This window comes from Corvus hawaiiensis, chromosome 1 (genome assembly GCF_020740725.1).
Source record: "Corvus hawaiiensis isolate bCorHaw1 chromosome 1, bCorHaw1.pri.cur, whole genome shotgun sequence".
In the NCBI taxonomy this organism is placed as follows: Eukaryota; Metazoa; Chordata; class Aves; order Passeriformes; family Corvidae; genus Corvus; species Corvus hawaiiensis.
The window spans coordinates 67447684-67474117 of record NC_063213.1 but is presented as its reverse complement, the minus strand read 5'-3'; the positions used below and the strand labels follow the sequence as shown (position 1 = coordinate 67474117).

Sequence of the window (26434 nt, the reverse complement as noted above, 5' to 3'; positions counted from 1 at the left end):
GTCTAAGATGGTTGATTCAAGCAGCCTTTACCTTATGTGCCTGGGGATCCAAAAGCTTCAGGCAGCAAGTGGTCTCATGCCTGGCAAGCATGCAAGCATGATAGCTTAATCTCAGGCTGCTTTAATCCCAGGAAAGATGAAGTCTGCAAGCTAAGCTTGTACAGCCAGGCACGAGTCATTTATTAAGGATAAGGAGTCCAGGGAAATCAGGTGTGACTCGTAGTAAGGATTAGCTACCTTTTAACCAGTTCTTACCTACAAAGCTACACAGAATTTGTTTTCTTTTATATATTTCCTAACAGCAAGAATACAGTCTTCATTTGAAGGGGCCAAGCACTCACTCAGTTTTTGCCTATTAGCTGCACTGCACAGGATGGTGTAAGCTAGGTATCCAGCACTACCGGCTGTTAGCTTGAACTGCTTATTAAGGGCAATTTTTAGTGTATTTCTCACTAAAATGATTTTCCAATACCAAAATTTGGATAGTACATAAAATAAATAATCCTAACTTTAGGCTACATCAACAAAAGATTAAAGGGATGTTAAAGCCTAAAGAGCTTAAATTCTGCTTGTTGCTGCCTGAAGCCTATATGAACCCTTCTTTATGCATTAAAGCCTTCCAGGGGCCTCAAATCCTCTTTGAGAACATAGAGTAGTTTGGTTTAGAAGGGACCTTTAAAGGTCACCTAACCCTCCACAATGAGCAGGAAGACCTTTAATTAGATCAGGTCTCTCCGAATCCTGTCCAACATAACCCTGAATGTTTCCAGGGATGGGGCATCTACCACCTCTCTGGAGAATCTGTTCCAGTGTTTTGCCACTCTCACTGTAAACAGTTTCTTCCTTATACCCAATCTAAATCTACCCTGTTTTAGTTTAAAACCATTACCCCATCACAACAGTCCCTGATAAACAGTTTGTCCAGGTTTCCTGTAGACCCCGTTCTGTGCCGGACTTTTGCACAGATCTGCTGGCATTACTGCCTGTTACTACAGGACTCTATTCCAGTGGAGTTTATACTCACGTTCTGAACAAGTACGACAGCATCTACCACAGCTGTCCATGTTCATGCAAAGTGCTGACAAGAAGGCAGCAAGCAGTGTAGCAACACTTCCAGCTATCTGTGGATCAGGTGCTGTGCTAGAGCAGCAAACAGCACTGCAAGATCTAAATGCAGAAAACAAAAAGAAACTTTGAACTCCTTCTGTATTGACAGTATCAATTTCATCTGCAAGTGTCTTGCATTTGCTCTCAGTCACATACTCTTGTTTTGCACTGAGCAGCAATTACCAAATGAAGATGCCTCTCTCCCCATGGGACTGTGCTCTGAAGGTACTCACTGTTCAGCCAGTGAACACTATCAGGTGTTTTCAGCATGGCTTCGCCAGCTCCAGCAGTTACTGTAGCCAACTCAGAGATACTAATTTTAAGTATATTTATTAACAATTTGTAAACAGGAGAAAAAGTGGAAGATAGACACAGCAAGATCTAAGATGACAGAGTGACCGAGGTTGGAAGGCCACTTTGGAGCTCATACGGTTTAACCTCCCCTGCTCAACACAAAGCCACCCACAGCCAGCTGCCCAGGACCACATCCAGACAGTTTTAGAATATATCCAATGATGGAGACTTATCAAACTCTTTGGGCAATCCATGCCAGTGCTCAATCACCTTAACAGTAAGAAAGTACTTCCTCTATTCAGAGGGAACCTCCTGTGTTTCAGTATGTGCCCACTGCCCCGGTGCTGTCACTGGGCTTCGCTGAAAAGAGCCTGGCTCCCCCGTCTTTGCGCTCAGTGTTTATACACATTGATGAAATTCCCCCCAGCCTTCTCTTCTCCAGGATGAAAAATCCCAGCTCTCTCAGCCTTTCCTCACAGGAGATATGGTCGAGTCCATCATCTTCGTGTCATTTTGCTGGACTCTCTCCTCTAGCCCCATTTCTTTCTTGTGCTTGGAGAGCCCAGAACTGGACACAGCGCTACAGGTGTTAATGAAAATTACAAAGTAAAACTTTACATTTAAAACATAAGTAATAAAAAAATAAAAAGGGAAAAAAAGGCAGAGGAAGCATAAAACTGAGAAATCTAATAAAGAAAACATCTAAATAACCAAAAGCAGAGAGAAGCAATACATTACCAACACACCTCAAAAAATCAGCACAACAGCACAATCCAGGTGTAGAGAAGTGTTAAGTCAGCACTGTATTCTGAGCTATTTGTGCATGAATGTCCTTTATTGCATTAGTCTTTGCTTCTCTACAAGCGAATGGCAAAATGATACAGACCCGACAAGGCATCATTATGCTTAATTCCTCATGTGATGACAATTGCTCACATTTTCCCATGGAAGCAGCTTTTGACTAGTAGCAAAGTGAACCAGCCACCTTAAAGTGAAGGATATTACGCTTCTCCTAAAACTGCTGTCTCTGGCTTGCTTCCACAGCAGTACTCACAGAAAACAGAACCAATCAACAAGAAAATAACAACGCAAAAAAGCTTCAAATAAAATGCAGAAAAGATATTTTATGGCTGTCTTAATTTCCTTTTAAATCATACTTGCACAGAACAAGGAACAGAAACAATTTAACACTTTTAATGCTGGGGGTAAAAGTAAACTGGGCTTACATTGGTACTACTTCATTTAAAGTACAGATGGGCTCTGCTGGACTTGGGGCACAGGATCACTGAGGGTATTAACATCTATTCCTTGCTCATCACAGACTTACCAAGGCAACTTTGGGCAAGATACCATTTCTCCTACATCTCTGAAATAGATAGGGCTTTTCTGCCTCATAGGCAAGACTGAAATTAATCTCTATAAACTGTCTGAACAGTCAAGAGTTTTATATTAAATATTAAAATTAATATAAAGATTTTTAAAAAGGTAAAATGTAAAAGAAAAAAAAAACAACCTTCCACTAACAAATTCTGAGCTATTAACTAAACCACATATAAAATCCCTCCAGAAAAACGTATTAATCCATTTAATTACTTCCTTAACTTGTGAAGTTTACTTATTATTTCCTGCCCTCCAGAGTATACAGGCAATTTTATACCTCTTTTCAGAACAGTAAACAACTCAAAAAGTTTCCATGATTGAACAAGCAGCGGTCAAACATGAGAGAAGGGCTTGTTTGTGCCTGGGAGCATGGGAGGCAGAAAGAAAGGAAACAATTAAGACACACCAGGTTAGTGAGGAAGGCACTTATTAAAGAAAAAAAAGAGCACTTGCAATAATTTATTTCCTCTTCCTTTAGTTCTCACAGGCAGGCAAGGGAGAAGAGAGATTTTCTTGGAAGATGGAATGAGGTCAAGGAGTTAACTCATACATTCCACTCATCAAGACCTTTCCAAAAATAATGAAAAGTATGACAGATTTTTTCCTGGAGAAAAAAGGATTTAAAAGAATCATCCAGATGGTTATAAATGATACGAAACAGAAAATCTGGAATGTGACCAACCTGCAATAGTGTGATGTAAGCCCTTAAATGCAGGAATACAAACCTGAAACAATCCACAGTGCGTAAATAGAGCATGTTGAGAAAAAGAGCTCACATCCAAAAGCAAGAAAGACAAGTAAGGAGGTAAGAAAGACAAGCAGGAATGACATAAAGCCCAAGCTTCAGCTTAAAATGTCTGGTAAATTCAAAGCACAGCAGTGGTAAAACAAGATTAAGAAAAACAGTTTAAAGGAGTATCAGGAAACACTGTAGGTTTGGAGGGCAGGGCATTAGTTCTTCCACGCTTGTATTCACACACAGGTACCTGCATAATTAGCAGTTCTGATGACACTGACGTACTGGAATACTGAAGAAATCCACTGCACAGTCAATTACTTCATTACTGAAGTGTGCCAGACAAGTGCAAAAATGTAATATGAAAGCAACTGCAAATGCATGCTGACTTAGGAAAACAGAGCTCCCTCAGCTTTCCAAAGGAGGCAGAAGCAGGTGTCACAGAGGTAGATTGCTGACATCAATGGAGATCCTGGTCAGACTTAAATTTTACTGAGAATTTCAATGCTGTTATAACTAATTTCTACATCATAGATTTTTTATAGAGAGAAAAAGGCTGTTAGCACAAGGATAAGAAGCAACTAATTCACATTATATTTAGATAACAATTTTTCTGTTGAGAGAATTGAATGGTTTTTTCTATAGTTTCACCATGCCTACTGTAAAGAGTCCAGGAGACAACGAGTATAAAATGCAATAGTTACTGTGACCAGCCTTCAACATTGGGAAGGGTTAACCAACATCCCAATATAAGTACACAAAAAATAAATAATTTACAGTTACTTTGTGGACAAGCCCTTATTCATATTTCATAGACAACACAAAACCAACATACATATACAGTACAGAAGACTCAAACTCAAAATTTTGTAGTAAGAACACTTGCAGGTTTGTAAGGTTTTCTAACTTGCATGCACTATGAAGCTCATTAAAAAGACCCCACAACCCCACAAACAGCAATTCACTGAAATGAGGGTTTTCTTAATAAAGGCATGAAACTGCACAGACCATGATGTGTGGCAAATCATGAACTACTCTCACTTGTGTGTGCACTTTCTTTAACACACATATTGTTGATTGGCAAGTACTAGAACACCTATGAATACCTATGAAAATAAAGAGCTGACTCTTAAATTTATGCTATTAACAGTAAACCTACAATATTAATTTGTATATAAAAATAATTTTTAAAGTACACTTGTAAAACAAAACATACACTTCTACAGTTAAGAAAATTATTTAAAAAATAAATCAAGATTTCCCCTAATGATAGCTTCATTAACTCAGTCCTGCATACAATAGAGACTAAATTAAAAGGTGAATTATTGTGGTTACTATTCTCTCTGAAGAGAGACAATAGAGACAAAACTGGATTATATAAACAGTTCAGAAACATCCATACTACATTTGAATTCTAGTCAAAAACTTTGTGAGTGACTTCTCATGTATTTAAATAAAACAGATGCCAAATGAATTATATTTTACTATGACTTACTGCATGTATTGTAGCTTTCACATAATTTGGTTTCCTGAAGCTCAATAAAGTGTAGCAACAGGCAGAGTTTACAGATGGCAGAACTGAGACTGTAAAATTATCTAAACCTTGCTGGAAAGAACAATTTCATTTAGTGAAAAGAATGCAAGCGAATGTAACAGTTGATAGATATTATGGGGAAAGAAGTGTATCAATCCCCTTGACTTGGTCAAGTGCACTCTTGCACCAAATTTGAAACTGTAATGCTTTATCACACCTTACCATAAAACTTTGGCTGCAACATGAAAATGGACAGCCATGGCAGACCATCTGTCTCTTTGAAGGTGTATCTGTTCATCAAATTCTCACCTCTCTACCTCATCCAGGAAACAACTGATCATGCAGCAGCTGGGAATTTAAAAACCAAAAGTGTCCCATGCAATAAGTTCTCCTGACCTGGCAACAGTGGGTTTGTATGTGTTGAGAGGCTTTGCTGACACCCCAGAGAAGCGTCAGGGCTGGGAACAGTGCAGTTATGTTAGCACAACTCTTCTCTTGTTCATCCCATTATGCTAAGACGGCTGTTATTCCGTGTTCTGTTCCATAACACATTAATATGGCAGATGCGAGCTACCAACTCAATAAGAAAAATTTAAGGCACATTTTGTGTCTGTGCTTTGATTACAAACTCCTTTGAACAGCAACTCTTCCTAAGTGTCTGAAAAACATTTTGCACATCTTGAATACTTTCATCAACTAGTATTTTTGACAGAAGGCCATCCTGTGAGATATTTAAATTCTTTGTATGTTATTTCTGACTATATATTTCTATTATCCAATTAATTTTTGTCTAAGTTGGAAGAACACACACCAAGATGAATCTAAGGGACACAACAACAAAAAAACCATGACCACATAAGAACAATGATTTGTAAGGTGATTAGTATTTTTAAAGTGCTGTAGTTAAATATATAAAATGAAAGAGATGGCAAGCGATTCAAAAGCAAGTTGAATATGAAAGAAAGAGAGATAAATGGACTTAGTCTTCCTAAATTCATGATGAAAAATACACTGGTAGCACATTGTCTCCTCCTGTCATTGAAGAAAGAAAATGGTAATCTGTACCCTAATCCTCTTAACTTCATCAGAAGACCACACAGACTGACACAATATATATTCCAATCACATTAGCTGATGCTGTTATTATTTACTCCGATATTGAAATAGAAAAATTTTGATTTGATAATAGGAATTTAAGAACTTCCATGTCTCTTTATACCACTATAATAGAGAGGGCCACAGGCCACTAAAAATTCTGTATTTCATCACAGAATAGGCAAGTAACAGTTTCTTACACCACTATTTCAATCTCACTCTGTTCAGGCCCAAAAGCCCATTTTCCCCTTGGAAAAGCACGAGTGTTGACTGCACAAACTCAATCTCAGTTTTGTTACTTGCAAGCAATAGTCAAAAAGAGTAACACTAGGATTTCCATAAAAATTTCAATTATTACAATAAATACCAAGTTCTGTGATGATCTAAACAATAACTTAAAAAAACCCCAACATTTTTATTTAAAATGTAAAAGAGTGACAACATACTGTATTCTAAACCTTCCACCTTTAAAATCACAATTTGGTCAACCAGTTGGTGATTAATACAGTATTACATTTAAATTACCCCACCTAGACAATCACGAAGAACCACTAATCTCAGATCAGCCACATGGCCAATATTATTAAAATGCCCAAACTAGTCTTCTACTGTGTCCCACTTGAGTGCAGCTTCTCAGCAGTTTGCCAGGAGCTGCTGTCCTTCATTGCCGATAAAACCGTCTGACAATGGCCTACAACACCGTTTATGATGAATTCAAGTGCTCTGAAGAAAGGGCTCACAACAGTGTGCATTTATAGCAGTCTGCAAGCAGACAATATGCCTTCAGCTCCTTTGGTTTTAATAACGTTCCCTTTGGAAAGTGAATCAGTTGAAGACTGTTCCAATAAAATAGTAAGTCAAAGTCTAGACAAGGCATGAACCACTGTCTATACGGTTTGTGACAACGTCCTTGATTTTCTTTCTTCCACACTTTTTTTCCAAAGACCAAGCAGTGAAGGCAGTTTGAATTTGTCCATATTCTTACTGTAAACATTAAGAAATATACCAAGGACAACCAGTAAGCCTGACCACACATACCTAGAGGAGAGGCAGAGGAGGGGAAAAAAAGTTACCATTAGCACTTTATCGGTAGCAATTAAACACCAATATTTGTGGATTAAATAAACCTTACTTTAAGAAGAGAAAAGTTGAAGAAAAACCCCCCACAAATTAGTGGGCTCTGAGATAAAGATTCAGGGACATTCTATTATTACTGTCTTTCCACCATTCTTTTTTCCTGTCCTGGCTGGAGAGCTTATTAAAGTGCATTTATAAGTTAAATAGTAACTAAAGAGTATTTGTTCTTTCTCACATGAGCAAAATAATCCTGAGGGCCTTTAGTATGTTCTTCCTTCCTTTGGTTATGAGAGCTATGCTCTCTGTTACTGGTCCAAAACGTTTTCTCACTCAGTGCCTTATATCCATACTTCCCAATGTAGGCACATTTTTGTTTCAGCTCTCCATTCTTTCAAGCCTCAATATTTTTAGCTGGGGTAAATTCCATTTGGGATTTGGGTGCAAGCTTTGTTCTTAAATCAATTTGTATATTGAAATAAAACAGAATATTATGTTGTTTCAAACCTGAAGCAATTAAGATCAAAGTAGCAACTTAGCTGCATTTTTCAATGTAAGATCTTCCTTATAATTTAAAAAAAAAAAAAAAAAAAAAAAAAAAGAGATAAACCCAAGCTCAAACATTTGGCAATTTAAAGATAATAGAAGCTTTCAGTTATTTAAAAGGGCTAGCTAAGAATTCAAATCTGAGCTCTAAAAGCAGGAACAATACCATAATGGAGAAAACCCCTTCTTTTAGCCAAATCTCCCACCACAGACAAAGTACCCAAACAATTTATTATGTATCATAAGCACTAGATATTATGTAAGGCTTTTCTTAAATTTTCTTTGCTGTCTTTCAGACCTTTAGAAAAATGTAAACTCTTTTCTCCAGCATGACTGGTATCAACAAGCCAGTCAATATTTACAGTAGATTGCCAACATTTGTAGAAGATATGAAATGACAAGCATTAAACCCTGAAAATGATTAATTAGTGTCATTCTATTTCCATGATGAAGAACATAGTTTTTTATAAAATACTTTGTAAAACACTATAAATACTTACTGTAATGTGAATGGCTTTGCAAAGAACAAAAAGGAAAGCACAATGGTCATTGCTTTTCTTCCTGTTGTTACTGGAGACAAAAACAAATATTAACCTCTTTAAGAATTCAGTTACAATAAAAGAACATAACAAAGGCTTAGCAGGTAACCTCATAAAATAACTAAGTGTCTCACTGAAATGATGATCACAGCCTTGGTGCAAACACAGACTGCAGATGCACCAGTGCACTGCAAAACAGCACTGGAACCATGTGCTGTTTGAGAATGAGTACACTGTGCCAGTGGTAACATCTCCAGTCACACTATCTGCAGCAAGGAAATTTCCAGAACAAGACTTGCTATTTAAAAACTTCATGCTAATCAATCCACAGCCTCTGAGAGCAACAAACAACCCTTGCAAGTAACTGATGATATAAACTCATCTGTTAAAGTTTTGACCAAAAGTCAAATATCTTGCCATTTCCACCTCATGTTATTACAATTCTATGGTGTTTTGGGCTCTGTTTTTGAGTGGAATGGGATTATCCTCTCATCATTCTTTTGAAGTTACTAAAAATTTCTCTAACAGTGCAGAGAGTTACAATTTTGGTTAGAAGCCTAAGAGACCAAGGATGACTGACTTCAATGATTGCATTAGGAAGATTTCCTCAAAACCACTAAGAGATATTCTTCTACACGTGATCTGTTCACTAGAAAGAATCAAGGTAGTAAGAAGAGTGGAGAACACAATCCTGTTTCCAAACTGGAAATAAACTCTTTGATTGCTCTGAAATACTGAAAAACTACAGCTCCAACAATTATCTGAACATTTCCAATGCTATCTGCAATGAACAAGCATAAAGCATTACTAGAAAACTGTGTACCAGGAAACCTAGGAAGTTTATCACTGAAACAAAATCAACACATGAGTGAAAGTAGTAGAAAATGTTTAAAAACAAAGTAAGAATGCAGCCAGGCACACAGGTTTAGCTATGCAGGCTGAGGGCCTGAGAAGGTGTTATTCTGTATGATGGCACAGGGTTCACTTGACAAAGACCCCAGTACAGGGTGCAGTAGATCTGTACCTAAAGAATACATTTTTTATTAACAGAAAATATTTTGCTTACCATGAAGTACCTTTTACTATACCATACTGGAAAGTCTTACTGCAAATTAGTCTTACTGCAACAACTGGCAAAAGGAACCCATGACTACTGATGTATTTTCATGTTGCTATGGCTAGAAAAGCAAGTTTCATTCTTCCCAACTCTACCCCACAAACTAATATTCATTTAAGTGTGTTTTGTAGTAGAAGAAACAGCCCTCGCTACTGCTTCATCTGCCCCAACCTCAACTTTTCAGGAATAATTTTCTTTTTACATTTTAAGAAACTTATGTGCATCAAATAAAATGATTTTCTATTACATGAAAAATTAAAGGAGAACGAAAAAGAAAATTGAGTTTTAATTAGAAAACAGTTTACAGATGAATAATTTAAAAAATGGTTAAATTACTTCAGTTTTTCTAATTACAATTATTTCTGTTCTTTCAAATCAGTTATTAATTAAAATATTTATGTAACCATTTCCTTCTAAATTAAGTGTCTTTTCTTCTTTTTCCCAATTAAGTCTGATAATTTCTCATTCTGCTAATAGAAATACAATTTTCATTAAACTCTTTCACCCCACTCCTCTCAAGAAGGGGGAGGGTGGATGGGGGAGGTGGGAGGGACAGTAATGAATGTGGTGTTCTTCCAAGGCACAATAAACATTTTCATATTGCTACAGGCAAGACAGAAAAGGCTCAAGTGTTAGAATTGTCAAGGTCAGGCACAGGAAAACCTGGGAAAGGTTTACTATTCTACAGCATTTAAAAACTTTTTTTAGTATAGTGAGGCTTTTTCTTTAGAGAAGTATTTTAATACATGAACCAACCCTCTCTTCTGGGTCGGTTTCCAGTCAGGAGAGCTACTGAACTTGGTTAAAAGCAAATACGAGACAGATATGCTGCAGAGGAAATAACTGATAGGAAATCAGAGCATGCAATCCTCAGGTCAGAAAACAATGATGTATTTTCCTCTCCACTACTGTGAATGAAGTAGAGCATTACCTGACAGAAACCAGGGTGTCTTTTAGGGGAAGAAGAAAGGAAAGTAGCTACATGACATCTTGTTATACCTTCCCCCCCACCAGGCCCCTGTGACTAATGTTTGTAGCTTCATGTGCTTAGAAACAATGTCATTGCTTACTATGCCTTCCTAGAACATCCTTACCTGTACATTTTAAAGGATACATGTCTTTTCCTTTCTGTATTTCCCTATGAAGACAGGCTGAGACACTTGGGATTGTTCAGCCTGGAGAAGAGAAGGCTCTGGGGAGGCCTATAGCACCAGTACCTAAAGGGGTCCTGCATGAGAGCTATAGAGGGACTCTTTACAAGGGCCTGTAGTGATAGGACAAGAGGGATGGCTTTAAACTGAAAAAGGGTTGCTTTAGATTAGATATTAGGAAGAAACTCTTTACTGTCAGAGTGGCGAGACACAGACTGCCCAGAGAAGCTGTGTCTGCCTTGTCCCTGGAAGTGCTCAAGGCCAGGCTGGATGAGGCTTTTGAGCAAACAGGTCTAGTGCAAAGTGTCCCTGTCCATAGCAGGGGAGTTGGAAATAGATGGTCTTTGAAGTTCCTTCCAACCTAAATGATTCTGTGATTCTATTTCAACTCCTCCATTTAGAACAGTGTTTGTTTCTGCACTAAAACATAGCACAGACTACACGTACAAGTTTACTTAGCAGGCTCTTCACGGCTGAAACTGTGGCACAAGAAGAATCAGGAAGCTTTCAAATACATTCTACCAGTGAAGATCCATGCTACGGAAATCAGTCAGCACAAAGAACAGAAAAAAAGCCAGAGTAAGAATAATTCTCAAAAGCTCTGTCCTAAATAATAGAGTAGGATTACTTTGTTTTTATACAAAGGCCGTAAAAATATAATTTGCTCATACCTGTTACAGCGAGAAGGGCACCAAAGATTTTAATCAAAGCTAGAACAAAGGATATGCCAAAATACCCAGTCAGGGAGAAAAGGAATGCATAACCATAAGTCTGAACTGGATGCTGCAACAATAAAAAAGCCGGTTAGGGAAATATAAAACAAACCCTGAGGTATTGCAAAATGACATAAAACTACAGACTTTAATCAACTGCTTGAGCAATAATAAGCTGTTCAACAATGCATTCATGCAAAAATCCTTATTTAATTTTAGTTAAATAATGGAAAAATAATAATGAAATTATAAGCTCATAAATCTGGTCCTGTGATTTTGCTGCTTTTTAAAACATTACCCTATCTTATACATCAAAGACTGGAAAAACTTGCTTACTGTATGAATTATACAAGTTAACCCGTTTACATGATGAAAATAGAACTTTAGAGAGAGAATTGGTGAGATTTTCTAAATCATACAGAGCAAGGTTTTCCAATGAAGTTCTTCATAGAAAAAGGGAAATCTTTACACCTACCTTTGAGCAAAATGTTACAGCAGGGCTTAATCCACTAGTGCATGTTAATCCAAATAATATATACACAAACCCTATTGAATAGGAATACAAAACCTAGAATAGTGTAAGAGAAAATAATTACTAGGTGATACTATACAAAAGGACAAAATTAAATGCTTTCAGATGCTTGGCCCTATTAATATGCTCAGCTTCTCAGAACTCAATTTGCAGCGTTTGATGGTATTTTTACCAGGATTTATAGTTGATGTACAGTGAAAAGTCAACAATAAATGTTAGACACATTCTTCCTATCCACAACAACATAAAAGAAGTTTGGAAAGCTAGTCAGTTAATAATATCCTGAGGTCAGTGTCAACTGTGGTAAATCCTTCAAGTTCAGGATTTCACAGCCTAAATAAAACTTCCCACAACTATGCAATTTAATAGTCTGAAGAACATGTTACACATTTCATTTTCTGCTACTTATCCAGCTACTGGATTCTATTCTGCTACATATTCTGCTACTTATCCACAGTAAAGATCCATATTACATCAAATGTGCAAAGGACAGCACAGAATCACCATGGGCTGCCAGAAGTGTCACATAAGTTTCATCTGCGTCACTTCAGTTCACATGCATGGCACACATGCACCATGGTTACAGCATGCAGGATTTTCAAAAATGACCAGCTCAGTGGTCAGAACACTCAGGACAGGAGACAGGTAAGCTCTTTATTTTGTCTGGACCCTTATTCAATTCATAGCTTCATTGAGCAACAAAACAACCTTTATCTATTCTTTCCATGTTGAGTCAACAGAGCAGAAGCTGGAACTGCCCATTAGCCCCTCCATCTGTCCGTCCGTCCGTCCATCCCTCCATCCTGCCATGCAGCAGGAGGCATTCAGCTGTTTGGGCAACATTTAGTAGCCTTTTCTTGTGAAACAGGGAATGAGACAACAGAACTAGTCTACGCAATACTGGCTAGAACATGCTGATGTACTGTGCTTTCAAAACTCAGTGTCTTGTTATAATATCTCAGTTGTTGGGGAAAATCTATTAACAATTGATAGCAATTCCATGAGACAACAGACTACTTATCACTGCTCTATAATAAAGAAGGATGAACGCATGTTTAAAGAGCAGACCTGCTCTCAAACACTTAAAAACCAATGACCTGATCCTCAGAGCTTTTACTTGACACTGTTCAAACACACAGAAGTCAGTCTCTAGTTCTTCACTTGCCTCTGCATCCAGCTTGTCTCCCTAAGTACCCAAAGACCTCACTTTTCACAACCAGGAATAAGCACCACATTGCTATTTCCTTGTTTGGCAGTGTAATAAAAGTCACTTCCATAGAATGATACATAAGGCAAAAATCAGGTATAACCTTCCAGAACAGAGGTTACTATGTCAGCCACGAGACATCTTTTCACTTTTCACCACTGCTTAAATCCAGCTCAATTTCCAAATTTGACAGAGTAAGAGAGATCCTGTGGATGACAGGTTCCTTTATTATTCAATTTTATTTCCAGATCACTGTCCATTAAACATGATCTCCAATTCAGATTCAATTTTTACCCACAGTCTCAAGTATAGAAAATTATTTCCAAAATTCTACTTGTACTTCTGCACCAAATTCTCTTAACAAAATCCTGAAATGTAATGTCTAAACCACAAACAAAACCTTTATACCCTAAACCACTACACTTGTAGCTCAAACTTCTTGATCTTGAGCCATCCTAAATCACTTCTAGCCTTAAATGAAGACTCCTTCTTTTTCTCCATTTATGAAGCCATTCTCCTGAGAAACTAGATTTTTCTAGTTAAATGTCAAATACATGCCAAATATAAAAAATAAATTTCAGTAACTTTTTACCTGTGTCTTATTTACATTATGCCTTTTATAGTAAAAGATTTACTTGTATTTACTCAACTTCAGAGAAAAATAGGCCAAATTTAAACAAGTTTTGTCTAAAAAGAAAAATAACCTCAGACCATATGAACAGATAATCCACATTCCAAGTAAGTATATAAAAAATAGTCAACAAGACTTCTTCAAAACTATGTATTTCACTGAATCAGGAACAAAAATATTCACCCACTGTGAAAGTCAGTTTTATTGATTTCAAAAGATTTAAAAAAACCTGCCTCCCAAGTGCTAGCACACTCTAGAATATAAAGTATAGCAAGTAAGAAAAGCAACATGTTCCATGTAACACATGTTCAACTCTATCAGAAGAACAGTGTGTATTTTTCAGAGATTAAGTGCGTGATCATACAAAAACCACTACATTGATCTCAGGCCTGCAGGTAGACAAAGGAATTGTTGCTAGAAATGAGTGTTTCTGTAGCTGCAATATACATTTGGAGCTGCACACAGAAAGCAGCACCCTTGCAAGATTAAAAACTGAAACAGAAAAATCAGCAGAAGTCCTCAAACAGAAAACCCCAAGAACAGTACACTAAGAGCTTTTCCTTTCATAAGCAAGAGAAAAGCACATTAAGTTCCATGTTTTGTCAATGTAGGCCTTAGCTATGATAACACATGCTCTTTTAAAATTGCAAATGTGGTATTTACCATTTCTGAATTAGAACCATTGTGCAACTTCATAGCTTTTTCTTGTACATTTCCTATAACGGCATCTGCGCAGAGGGCAAGGGATATTAGGACCACCCCTATTAAAACAAACAAAAAAAACCCTCTTCAGAATATTCACCAACAAAGTAGTGGCAAAACCCCCAGGAACAGAAAAATAATAACACTCCCCCCCCAACATATTCTAAATGTCAGCAAAAACATTTCAAGACACCAGTACAAAGCAGTGCCTACCTCCACTCTCCCTCCACCAATTAACCCCTGAACACTGTGTGTCTCTAAGCTTGATGGGAACATCTGGACATTGCTGTAAAGAAGGCAGCTGTAGTTTTTGTAGTAACAATAGTGACAGAATATCAGTTGCAGTTACTTAATGAGATAAATAACCAGAGAACATACTCTTTTTGAGCAGTTAATCCCGCATTATTTTTTTCCTGACAAAGGCAAACATAAATGTTTGATGTAACAGTAAAACAAATGCAAGAGGACTCACAGTAGAAATCCTTCATTACTGAAACATTAATTAAAAAAACTACTGTTCAGGTACAAGCCCCATGGTTTTAGGTTATCATATATGCTCACAACAAAGTCACTACACAGTCAATAACATAATCAGTTTTCCAATAACAAAAAACTAGTAACTCTAGTTACGTCAGTCACAATTCATTTCCCAACCTCTAAACTTTCATGACTGTTGTATTTAATGATCAACACAGGTTGAAATACACTTTTCCTAAGTATACAACATTACAGAAGACACTAATCATCAAAATGCAAATCAAAATCTGCTCTAGTCTTGGCTCTTTAAAAGATCGTGTCAGCAGGAAACTGGAAACAAGCAGTGTTTTATTTCCTTAATCCTATGTTCTTACAATCAGAGGTGGGAGATTTAACATTTTTAAGGCCCATGAAGTTTAAGGGGGTATTTTCTTGGCAAGCTTCTGAATGTATACCAACTTCTAAACCAGTGTTTTTTAGCTTGGGAACCATTTCCTTTCCATGGCTAGACTTTCCAGGTCTCTTCATCATTCAAAGTTATCAGGCATTGGAAAAGGTACAACTCAATGGAAAAGACATGATAACATGAATAATATTGGTAATGCTAAAAATATAGATATCTCATCTGCATGGATTCAGCTCTGGTCCAAGGATATAATAACAGCTCCAGCCCAGCAATTTCACTCTGTAAAGTGATGGATGCATGTCTCCATGGGCATTCTCCATCATGATTGTTCCAGCCTTGCTTAATGGCACACCACTGGACAAATGCATGGTTCAGCACTGGACTGAGATGAAAAGGTTACCTGGAATCTGAAGCACCAGTGCACATGGAGAGGAGAAATGTGAGGACAAGACAAATGTTAATCTTACTCCCATTACACAGTTTGGAGTGTGAGGAGAATTGTTCCACTCATTCTGGCAGTACTGAGCAGAAGCAGCAGCAGCAAAGCCATGAATGAGACCAGCAATGTTGTGTTGTATATAAAGCATGAGCAAAAACAATCGGGAAAATTGGTCCCAAAGTAGTTCTGAAAGAAATCTGCATGGAAACAGTTCTACACAAGTCATGGGAATTAACTAAGGAGTTGAATTATCCTTTGTCATTTGAGAAAGAAATTCAACTAAGTTTTTAAATCCAAGCAGGTTAAAATCCTTGCTTTGCTTCTGATTTTAGACAGAATTAAAAGGTTAAAATGTGAGAACTCCACCTAGAAACTACAGCAAATCTGACTGAGATCATCAGTTAATATAAAGTAAATGGTTCTGAAATGGAAGAAGACTTAAAATTTAACTAGAAAAGACAACTAATGTTTTTAAGTTTTAAAATGGTCCAACTGAATTTTAAAATATTTATTTTAATATATATATACTGGGGTAAGTCTTGAGAATACATGAGACATTTCAACCAAAAGGGTGCAGTTTCCAGAAATTTTAGGAACCTAAGAACTTACACTTTGAATAAAGCTATCTTCTGCCACTGACAGAGCTCTGCTAGTGCAAAACCACAATGAAACTTGCATTTTCAGTACGATATCTGAAGGCACTCCACCAAGAACTCAGAACTTCTATGGAATGCTTATTGTAGGAAAAAACAAGCATTTTCTTAAACTCTAAAATGTAATATATCCTTACCTGTCAAGTTGAAGTTTGGTGCAACTGTGCTGTCAGCTAAAGTAAACCATATTAATCCTAGACTCATACATAGGGCAGCAGACACATCTACAATATTGTAACGTTTTCCTACAAAATACAAACAGCAAGAACGGACTGTTAGCACTCAGAATTTCACGTTTATCCTGTTTAACAGACTAGAAGGCAAAGGAAACACTGTTACAATGTCATTCTTTTACTTAAACAGAAGACCATTTAATGTTTTGGTCTTTCACAACCGGACTTAGTTTCTCCTACAACCGGTGTTCCTGCCATGGCAGAGGACCCTATGGGAACTCCTTTCCCTAATGGGAAATATCTGATTCTTGTGGTCAGCTTTGGTTTGACTCCTACTAACACAAAGCACATCCTCCCTGACAAAGCATTCTCTTAACTTCAGGACCACTTAGATGTTTTCTTAATACTCTTCCCTCATACAAGACATTTTGGCTGCCTTCACCGATCAGAAAAAAGTCAATTTCAAACACTAACAGACAACTTTGGCACTCAGAGAACCCTACGCTGTCTTACAGGTTGTGGAGGGGAATGGAAAAAGAAAGTAAGGACATGAAAAAGCAGGACTTAGTATATCTTGTTTGAAATAACATATTCCTTGCTCAGAAGCTGAACTTTGAACATGAACTTCCAAGGGAACTGTTTTGAACTGAATTTTTTAAACAATAATATTAAAAAATAAATAGCTTCTGAGACTACAACACTAAAACAACACAATAAAAAAGTTTCACAAAGCTTTAAGAAAATACCAGTCACTTTGCGTTAAAATGATAAAAAATTACTCCTAATAAAAGGTAAATACTGTGCAGGCATGTGTATATATAAAGTTGTAATCTCCTCTGAAAATTCAGCTGTTTTTCAACCAGAAGACCAGAATTACCTACAGAAGCAGAAATACAGCATTCTATATTTTGTTCCATAACACTTGTCCATGTAAAGCTTTAGTGACTGAATTTTTGTGTATGGAACAAATAAACTTTTATAAAATACTTCAGGCGTCTAAATCCAGGAATATTGGAGTATATTTATTCACATAACTATAACCTTTATCTGTTTTTCTCCAGATTACATTTTCTCTTCTGGGAATATGAACTATGACTTTAGGACTAGCCAAAGACATGAAAAATCAGGTGTACTGCTGATTAAATATTCAATCAAAATTTAGGAATTTATCTTCTCCAACAAGAGTAGGGATTTTATCAACAAATCATGGTTGGATTTTTTTTTTCCATTTCAAGTTTTCCATTTCAATATTGAAATGTTTCATTTATAAAGGGATTTATTTTAGAAAACAAACTTACTTTTCTTAAAAATTAAGAAAGCTTGTGTAAAAATAAAGTTTTGCAACTGACATGTAGAATGTTTTTCCCCATATTTTCTGTTGATCTAATCATATTTGTACATTTTCTCAGAAGATGCTTCAGAAATTCCCATTTTTCCTCCTATAGGAAAAGTTCTACCAGTGGAATTTTAAAAAGTACAGGATTCTATATACGACTCCCTCCCAAAGAAACAGTAATAAAAACATCTAATAGCAAGACTAACACTTACCTTGTATAAAAACCCCACCTATCATAACTGGAATCAGCTTACAGCACTTGAAGATGACTTGAGTAGGGTAATTCAGATATCCTAAAGAGGTATTTGACAAACCCATAGTTCCCACTGTCAAAAATGCTATTATCATGTAGGTTTTGCCAGGAATTCTACAAAACATAAACATACAAACCTTTGCATTACAGATTCATCTAGAGGAGATTTAGCTTGGAAATTGAGGTAAAGAAATACTTTTGTAATACAACTTCAACATCTTTCTCACTGAATTTCACTCTATAGAAATTTAAAAATGCACATAAATGTCTGATTTCATATTTCACTTCTTTCAATTACTCCAAATAAACAGCACGAATACAAGACAATAAAAACTTTATGGCTCATGAAGTATTCAAGCAGTAATTCTTTAACCTCCTTCTGAGAAGGTATGTTATTTACACAAGAATCAAGACCAAGGTTTCAGGTAATTTGTCAAAGGAAACACGGAAGATTGGTATACCAAGATATCCTGGATCTTAGTTCTGTCACAGGTCACTGTGACAACTTCTTTGGTGAAGTTTTCACACGAACCTTGACATTTTTAAAATTAAGAAAGTTAAAAAAAATACCATTGTTTTATGAAACAACAAAACTAAGGGAGCAGTGATTCAGATACCATGAACAGAGGGCCTCGTTGAACATTTTCAGATGTTTTGTTCACAACTTGATGAAATTAACACCTGACAACAGATGATCCAACAGTAACTTTTGTGCTCACTTCGTGATTTTTTTACAGTTATTGCTGCGCATATGTTCGGCTATTTTTCATGCCTACTCAGAACCACGCTAAGAACATAAGGAGCTGTCTTGCTGTAATTCTGTCTTATCTGTAACTCATTATGTGGTGTACACATGCTCTGAGGCATGCAAGAAAAATTTAAAGGCTAAGAAACATAGATTACTGCATGTCTACAAGGTGACTAAGTTATAGAAGATAAAATGTAAAATATATTTCAGACCTACATTTCCAACAAAACTTACTTGAAGGGTCATGCTCTGTAAGCATCACCAACTAGTAATAAAAACCTGTAAATACTAGTAACAGAACACCCCAAAGGCAACTGTGCAATATTACCTGATGCATCTCAAAAAGTCAGGTAACTCGAAATATAAGCTGTCAGTGTTTAAAATAAAAGGAATAATTTATCGAAGTTGTGTTGTTTGGCTAAAAGAGAATTTTATAATCTAAACCCAGTATATGCAAAATCATCCAAGGCTGACATCAGGTAAGGAAAACTAGTTATGTTCAACTAGAATACAAGGCAATTTTAAAATTCATGACACCATGACAGCCTCTATTCAAGTTTCCAGAGTGCCTCAATATACACTTTGCAGAGGCTATAGATGGGTAGGAAGCTGCAGAATGGCTACATTGAGTCAGAAAATATCTCATTTCCACAAATAGGAGATCAAAAATCTCCTTGGTCAACTGCATAGAAAACAGAACAGTTTTGTGGCAGAGTGTTATGAGTGCTGTCTCAAATAAAAACCACAAAACTTTAGCACATCCTTTGGAGCAAATCCACTCAGCCACACAGCAAGCAGAGAGCAGACCTCTGACACTCCCCAAGATGCACAGCATGTTAGAGGAACCCCTTGGTGAGGAGATGGCAATATCTGAGGAAAATGGCTTCAGGTGCTGTGAAGTGCATTGGCTCTATTCTAGATGGGATAATCCCAAGCAACACATACGAGTCAGTCTCTATCATCCAGCTTAAGGATACAATATGTTCTGTAAGTGGGACAAAGTGGCAGCAGAGTCAATAAAATTACTTACAGGTCTGAAATCTAAGTGGGTACTTCTAAAACATTCTCTACATCACTCAGAAATTCACTTTCTTTTATCTATAGAACTGCTAGCAATGCCTCACAGTACTCACATTCAAAAAGCAGAAGTTAAATTTACCATAAGTATCAAATACTTCTAATTTCATGGACAGTGGGTAAAATGCTTGGAAAAACACATACCTTCTTCTTTTGTCCTGAATCAACTGCAATTCTATTAGTCCAAAAATGGAATAAAATCCGAATTGCACTAAAGTGAGGTACCAACCAAAAGGTTTAAAACCTTCCACTGAAAATATCAATTCCTATAAAAACAAAAACCCACCAAAGTCATGTACATACACCAAAATATTAAATGGACAAAAAAATCAACAGACCTTTTGCCTTCATGTACATGCAAATCTAGCCTTTGCAGATGCTGGTTATTAACTATAATTTATCTGCCATAAGTAACTTGCAAAGTATTGAAAAAGAAAAGACAATTTAGGTTCTCCAAAATGAAAGAAGAAAATTTACTGTTGTTGTAAATACACTGAAATTAATGGATCAATTCATCAGGGGAATACATTTGATCCATTAGTAATTATCTCAAATTAGAGATGGCTTCCTGTCTGCTTTTTTGCTGGTTTTCAGTTCACTTACTTCAGTAGACCGTTTTAATTCAGATTTTATAAATATCTCAGGATACATTTAATACAAATTTTCTCTGACAAACATCCTTACTGATAATTTTCAGCTCTTGGGAATGCACATCTAATATTTTGAATGCCTACATTAAATAGCACTTGTGAGTTCATGAATTTGCTCGCTGTAGGAACATTTTAAACCAGAGCAATTTGTTAAGGAAAAATTCATACACTGCATAAAGACTTATGTAGGTCAGTTATAGAAACAAAAGGGTACCTAGCATTTTCCTTTTTGAAATTCTGCTTTTAATCACTGATAATGTTGTCTAAGTCTTTGGAGTAACTTTACGTTAACAAACTTCTCGGCTGCTTTTGAAAACTGCATTGGAAACATGATTTTTAATTATCAAGTTTTTAAATCACTGCTTTATTGAGAATACTCAGTGAACTTATAACTGAGAAAAGGGAACAGAAATGTAGTTGCTGAAGATAAAAGAGAAAAGATTAGCAGAATGGTAAATATTTAACTGAAATGGCATAAACATTATGCCTCTGTTTAACAAACTACCACAGTACATGTTTCAGCTCTGTCCTGAGAGTAAAGAGAAAAATAAATGTACAGCACTCATGGAACAACTTAGGGAGATCTAAAGGTTTCATCATCAATGAAGACCTTGCTATATCTTGCACACAGAAGTAAAAGATCAAGTTATGAAAGTCAAAGTGATCTAAACTTTGCAGGCACATGAACTATAATGGAAACTTAGATTATACATTATTTGCTGCTCTTGAATACTAAAAGGCTGACTTTGCCACAAATACCTAGTTTAAACATCTATACATATTAAAATACACACTATATTGTTATGCTATTGAAAAAGAAAAGGGGTAGGAGGAATTGGCCCAAGACACAAGTTCATAGCATTTACCTGTAAATATCCATAGATTAGATAAAACATAAAAACTCCAGAAACACAGATGAAAAATTGAGTAGGTTTGCTAAATTTGCTGAGATTCATGCCAAGAACTACAACATCATCTACTGATTTGATATGGGGAGACATAGCTTGAGATTTGGAAGGTACACTGATGGAAATGTATTTTCTTGATGAGGTGAATTTCAGATCCATGGCTCCTGGTTCGCTGCATTCGGTGCTATTGTTGTCTTCTGTCTGCTTTTCTCTTTCTGGGTGGTTTTTGTCTGAAAGCTGAAAGAAATGCTAAAGTCAGATAGGAGATAGTATACAGCCTTCCAACAACAACAATAAATGAATGTGACACTTATGGGGAAAATATAAAGGTTTCAGAGTTTTGTTGAATCGTTTTTATTCACATATTTTACTTATTTTTTCTGATGTCCAAAGTTAATACCAGTTAACTTTGCGAACACCAAAGTTAACATCAGAGGCCATCAACACTTTATGAAAGCACTTTGGCTTCATGTGGGAAGTAGAATTGCTACACTCTACAAAGCAAACAAACCAACGAATCAACCCCAAAACATCAGCAATAGAAAAGCAGCTTGATTTTGTCAACAGCTCTAACTAGTCCAATCCACGTACTCACAGGAGTGACTGGGAGAGAAGTGATCTCCATGACAAACTCACAGTGAAAGAACTGGTTTTGAAGCACTGTGGTTCTGCCTACTTTGCTTCATCTTCACAGCAAAATACACCAGACTAGTCCACAACATGGGAAGCCTTGCTAAAACTACAGATTTGAGCCAATGACCAGTTACAGGCATGAAGTGGAAGAAGTTATCCCCTCATCTTCACAATTATTCACTATTCCTTGCATACTTTTGCAGAAAAGAACATGGAGATGGAAAGAAGCAGGCTGAGAAGCCAGTCTCAAAAATCAGACTGTTTATCTGATGAGGTCTATGATACGGCAATCTCTTTAATATTTATCACATGCAGCTATTTCTACATGCAACAGAAAACAAAACTGGATGACTCAAGCCTAGAGAAGGAATTTAGCAGCTTAGTAGACCGAGATGCAATTAATTCTGTTCTCCAGCTCAGCAGACAGTAAATATGATGTTTGAGGGTTTTTTTTTAAGATAAAACACACTGGTCAGACAATTGTCCCAAGACTTTTAAGCGTAGGTCAATATCAAGTTCAGTGAGCAGTCAGTAATTAAACTCTGTCTCAGCTGTTTAGTGGTTTGTTTTTCCCAGCTCAAGAATAATGCACCTCATCACACATGTATAAAAAATGCTTTCCCCATTGTTTTTAAATGGAAAATATCTTAGTGTATTAACACTAGATCATGCAGTAAATGTAGTCTGCAAGAACACTGGCAATTTACTATACAATACCAGAAATTACAAGTTTAGCTGAAAAATGAAGGTTTAGTATGAAGTTTGCAATGTGCTTATGTTTCCTTTTTTCATATGATCTACTATCAGGTTGGTACAAGACTCCTACTAGAGTTCTGAAAGAACATCTTGGGGAGCTGAAAAGGAGTTTAGGTACCATAATAATTACTTGTGCTTAAATTCATAGCTCTTCAGCTGAAGATCAAAAGTGAGAGGTAGAAAGTTTACCCCTGTGGATTTTTAGCTAATCCCAACATGAAGTGACCATAAAAAAAAAAAAAAAGTTTTAGACTATTTTTAGTAAAACCAGAAAAGCACTAATGTCAGACAATGAGGCATGAGTGAGCCTTCACATACAATATCATACAGTTCTGATCACCCTCAAAGAAAGATTGAAATAACAATGGCAAAAAAAGGGCTATGAGGATGAAGAAACAGGTTGCCCATTTTAGGAGCTGAAATAAGATTAAAGCATAACCTGTTTAGCCTAATAAAACCTCAATGAAAAGAAAGTAGACCTGCTTTCAATAAAAGTATGGAGTACCACTAAGGAGAAAAAAATAGTTCTAATTTTAAAGATAGAAGAATGAGAGCAAGTGGGTATGAAGTGATCACGAACAAATTTACCCTTTCCATCTCTAGACTATCTGTATTCTAGAGCAGCCTAAAAATGAAAGAAGGAACAACTGAACAGTTTTTTTCAAGGTGAAGCTTATAAAAGCCATTGTGCACAGCTGTTGAGATTGGGCATGATAAAGAGCAGTCCTCTTTAATCCCGTGTTTATAGCATGGTGTTTATACCACTAAGCTGCCTGCAAAAGATACTTGGTGACTTGATCACTAAACCCAGGATATGAACTATTACTCTCCCCAAAAGAATTGCATGTAAGTCAGGACTTCCAAGCTCAAGCCCAAAGATTAAATCAGCGTGAAGGAAAATCAATGTAGTTCGGAACCTCTCCCTTGGTGGCATCTCAGCTGAACTTGTATTTTTGTCGATGCCTGTTCAGATCTCTCCTGTCCAGTGAATGCTTCCTCTTACATGCACCCAGCATTTGTTAATGTCACAGTTTCTCGGTGGAACAAGTGCTGCAGGAGCAATCTTGAGTCTCATTTTTCAGCTAAGTGGAAACAGTATGACATATGCTCAGAAGAAGACATGGCCATGTACTGTCATGGGTGCTTCAAAAGTCCAAAACCTGAGAGTTTTAGTGATTGCTGAGAGAGCTTGCATAGCATCAAAGCCTTTTCTCCTTCCCCCTCTACCCAACCCTGCAGTGAACAGACTGGGGTGTGGGCTGCAGGCTGGGAGGGGGCACAACCTGACAGATGACCTGAACTAACCAGAGATACTCTACGAAGTGCCATGGACACCAACAAAAAGTAAGGGGGGGTAGGGGGAGTTCAGTGAGGTTAGCCAGCTTTTGCTCAGGAACTGGGTGGACATTGATCTACCTGTGGGAGAAGTGATCATCTTTACATCACCTGTTTTGGTGTGCTTCTCTTTTTCCCTTTCTTCTCCACTTCTTAAATAATTTTTATCTTGACCCACAAATTTTCTTTTTTACTCTTCTTTTCCTCTTCCCCAATCCCTCTGGGGGTAGTGAGGAAAGTGAGCAAGCGGCTGTGTAGTGCTGAGCTGCCTACCGGCATTAAACCACACAATTAACGTAATCTTCAATTTTCAACTATTTCTATGCAAAGTATTTCCTCAGGAACACCATCAGATTTTACAATCTGTCCATTTAATGTTTTGCAGATTACCAAATCTCTCATGAAAGTAGTAAGGAACAACACTGATTACTCCAGACACACCCACGACCACCCATAAACCTATGATACATGGTAATTGCTTTTCTCTACATCCTTCAAGGAACATTATGTAACAGCTGAAGAAACTGTACATGTATGTACACATTTGAAACAGTCTCCTCCAAGTAATTTCACTAGCAACAGTGACAGAACTCTTCTGAAATTCCCTGTGACTTCTCAAACTGCTATTTTTTTAAGTATGAAAACTGCTATTCCTCCTCCTCTCATCAAAATCTCTCAAGAAACTAATTCACCTCTTGAACGAACATACCGCAAAAATCTGTTTGATGAAGAGTTAAGAGCTGTCCTGATTTGTGTAAAATACCCATTTCCCTCTTTTCTTTTTCCTCCTATGTGTAAAAGTGTAAACACATTCTTTAGATCAAAGATTTCCTGTTTCTTCCCCTTTAAAGAAAAGTCCCTTGCAGATCAGTACTTTAACCTACCACACAAAACAGTGATCACATGAAGGAGAAACAAATGAACAAGTGAGGACAAAAGCAAAATTTCTTTGGTCTCCAAAAAGTTAACGACTTGTACATGGAAAAAACATCATGAAGGAGCTTGAGTCTTGGTTGGCCAAGGGTTTTTAACACTGAAGAACATCTGTTAAACCCATAATTTTGGCAGAAACCAGCATCTTAGTACACTCAGAAAAACTGTTAGTCTGAGACACACAAGGCAAGCTCCACGTTGGCCTTGGCCATGATCCTCTGGAGATATGCCAGAAATGCCTGGTGGCAGGACAGCAGCTGGCACCACAACAGGGATGCATCAGGAAAAGTCCATCTGTGGGAAACCTGAGCAGGTACTTCGCTTGACGGTACCTGGGTCCTGCCCCGGAGGCAAAAGAGGGAAGGGGCATAGGGTTCAGCATGATCCCTGAGACTTCCTTCCTGCCCACTCGCCCGCGCCAGGTGTGTCCCTTCCCGAGCACCTGGCAGCTGTCCCGGGCAGGGCTGGCACGGAGGCTTTCCCCCCAGCTGCCACAGGCCGCCATTCCCCGCCCTTCCCTCGGGAAAGGGAACGCCTCGCTGCCCACGGGCCTCGCGGGACGCCGCCTCCTCGGGCCGGCCGAAACCCTCCCGACACTCAGTGTCAGCCTCCTCCCGCTCCAGATCCTGCCCCCGACGCCCCTCACCGTCGTGCCCATGGCCCCTTGATGCCGGGCGACGCTTCCCAGGAAGCGACCCCGCCTCCTTCCCGCTCGCCCCCCGTCCCTGAGGGCGGGAGGAAAGGAGGGAGGAGCTGCCCCGCCCTCGTACCTGTCCGGCGGGCGAGGAGGGGCACGGCGGCTCCAGCCAGCCGCCCGCCGCCAGCGCGTCCCGCCCGCCCGCCGGGATCGCTCCCTCCCGCGGCCCCGCGCCGGCGGAAGTGGCGACCGCGATGCGCCAGGGGTCGGCGCGAGCAGCGAGCGCATCGAGACGGCGCCGCTCGCTCGCTCGGCGTTCCGCTAGCCGGCCTGAGGCGGGCGGAGACGGCGCCCTCCAGCCGCGAGCGTTGTGGGCGGGGCCTCGGTGCCAAGGACCGCCCGCCGCGCGTGAGGGCCGGGGGCCGGGGGCCGGGGGCCGGGGGCCGGGGGCCGGGGGCCGGGGCCGGGGGCCGGGGGCCGGGGGCCGGGGGCCGGGGCCGGGGCCGGGGGCCGGGGGCCGGGGGCCGGGGCCGGGGCCGGGGCCGGGGGCCGGGGCCGGGGCCGGGGCCGGGGTCGGGGTCGGGGTGTCGGGTCACCGCTGCCCGCTCCCGGTTCCCGACCGCCAGAGGCTTCCCCGCGTGTCTCTGAGGGAGACCGGGGAG

The 26434-nt window shown here is 38.4% G+C and overlaps 1 protein-coding gene across 5 annotated transcripts in view; it reads right to left on the bottom strand.

Annotated features, from left to right (window-relative positions):
- The window catches only part of SLC35B3 (solute carrier family 35 member B3), a 47192-nt gene extending 21184 nt beyond the window's left edge, over positions 1-26008 (bottom strand). The window contains exons 1-10 of one of the 5 annotated variants that reach the window (XM_048309579.1): positions 25906-26008; positions 21437-21715; positions 20065-20186; positions 18055-18209; positions 16471-16578; positions 14320-14417; positions 11762-11854; positions 11245-11356; positions 8267-8336; positions 1422-7184 (exon numbers count right to left, since the gene is read on the bottom strand). In XM_048309579.1, the coding sequence (XP_048165536.1) occupies positions 7034-7184; positions 8267-8336; positions 11245-11356; positions 11762-11854; positions 14320-14417; positions 16471-16578; positions 18055-18209; positions 20065-20186; positions 21437-21637 (1110 nt within the window). In that variant the 5' untranslated portion in view covers positions 21638-21715; positions 25906-26008 and the 3' untranslated portion in view covers positions 1422-7033. Of the gene's footprint in view, positions 1-1421; positions 7185-8266; positions 8337-11244; positions 11357-11761; positions 11855-14319; positions 14418-16470; positions 16579-18054; positions 18210-20064; positions 20187-21436; positions 21716-24313; positions 24333-25781; positions 25851-25905 lie in introns of those variants that run through there. The other 4 variants (XM_048309560.1, XM_048309569.1, XM_048309589.1 and 1 more) reach the window with 4 other exon arrangements.
- Between the last annotated feature and the right edge of the window lie 426 nt (positions 26009-26434).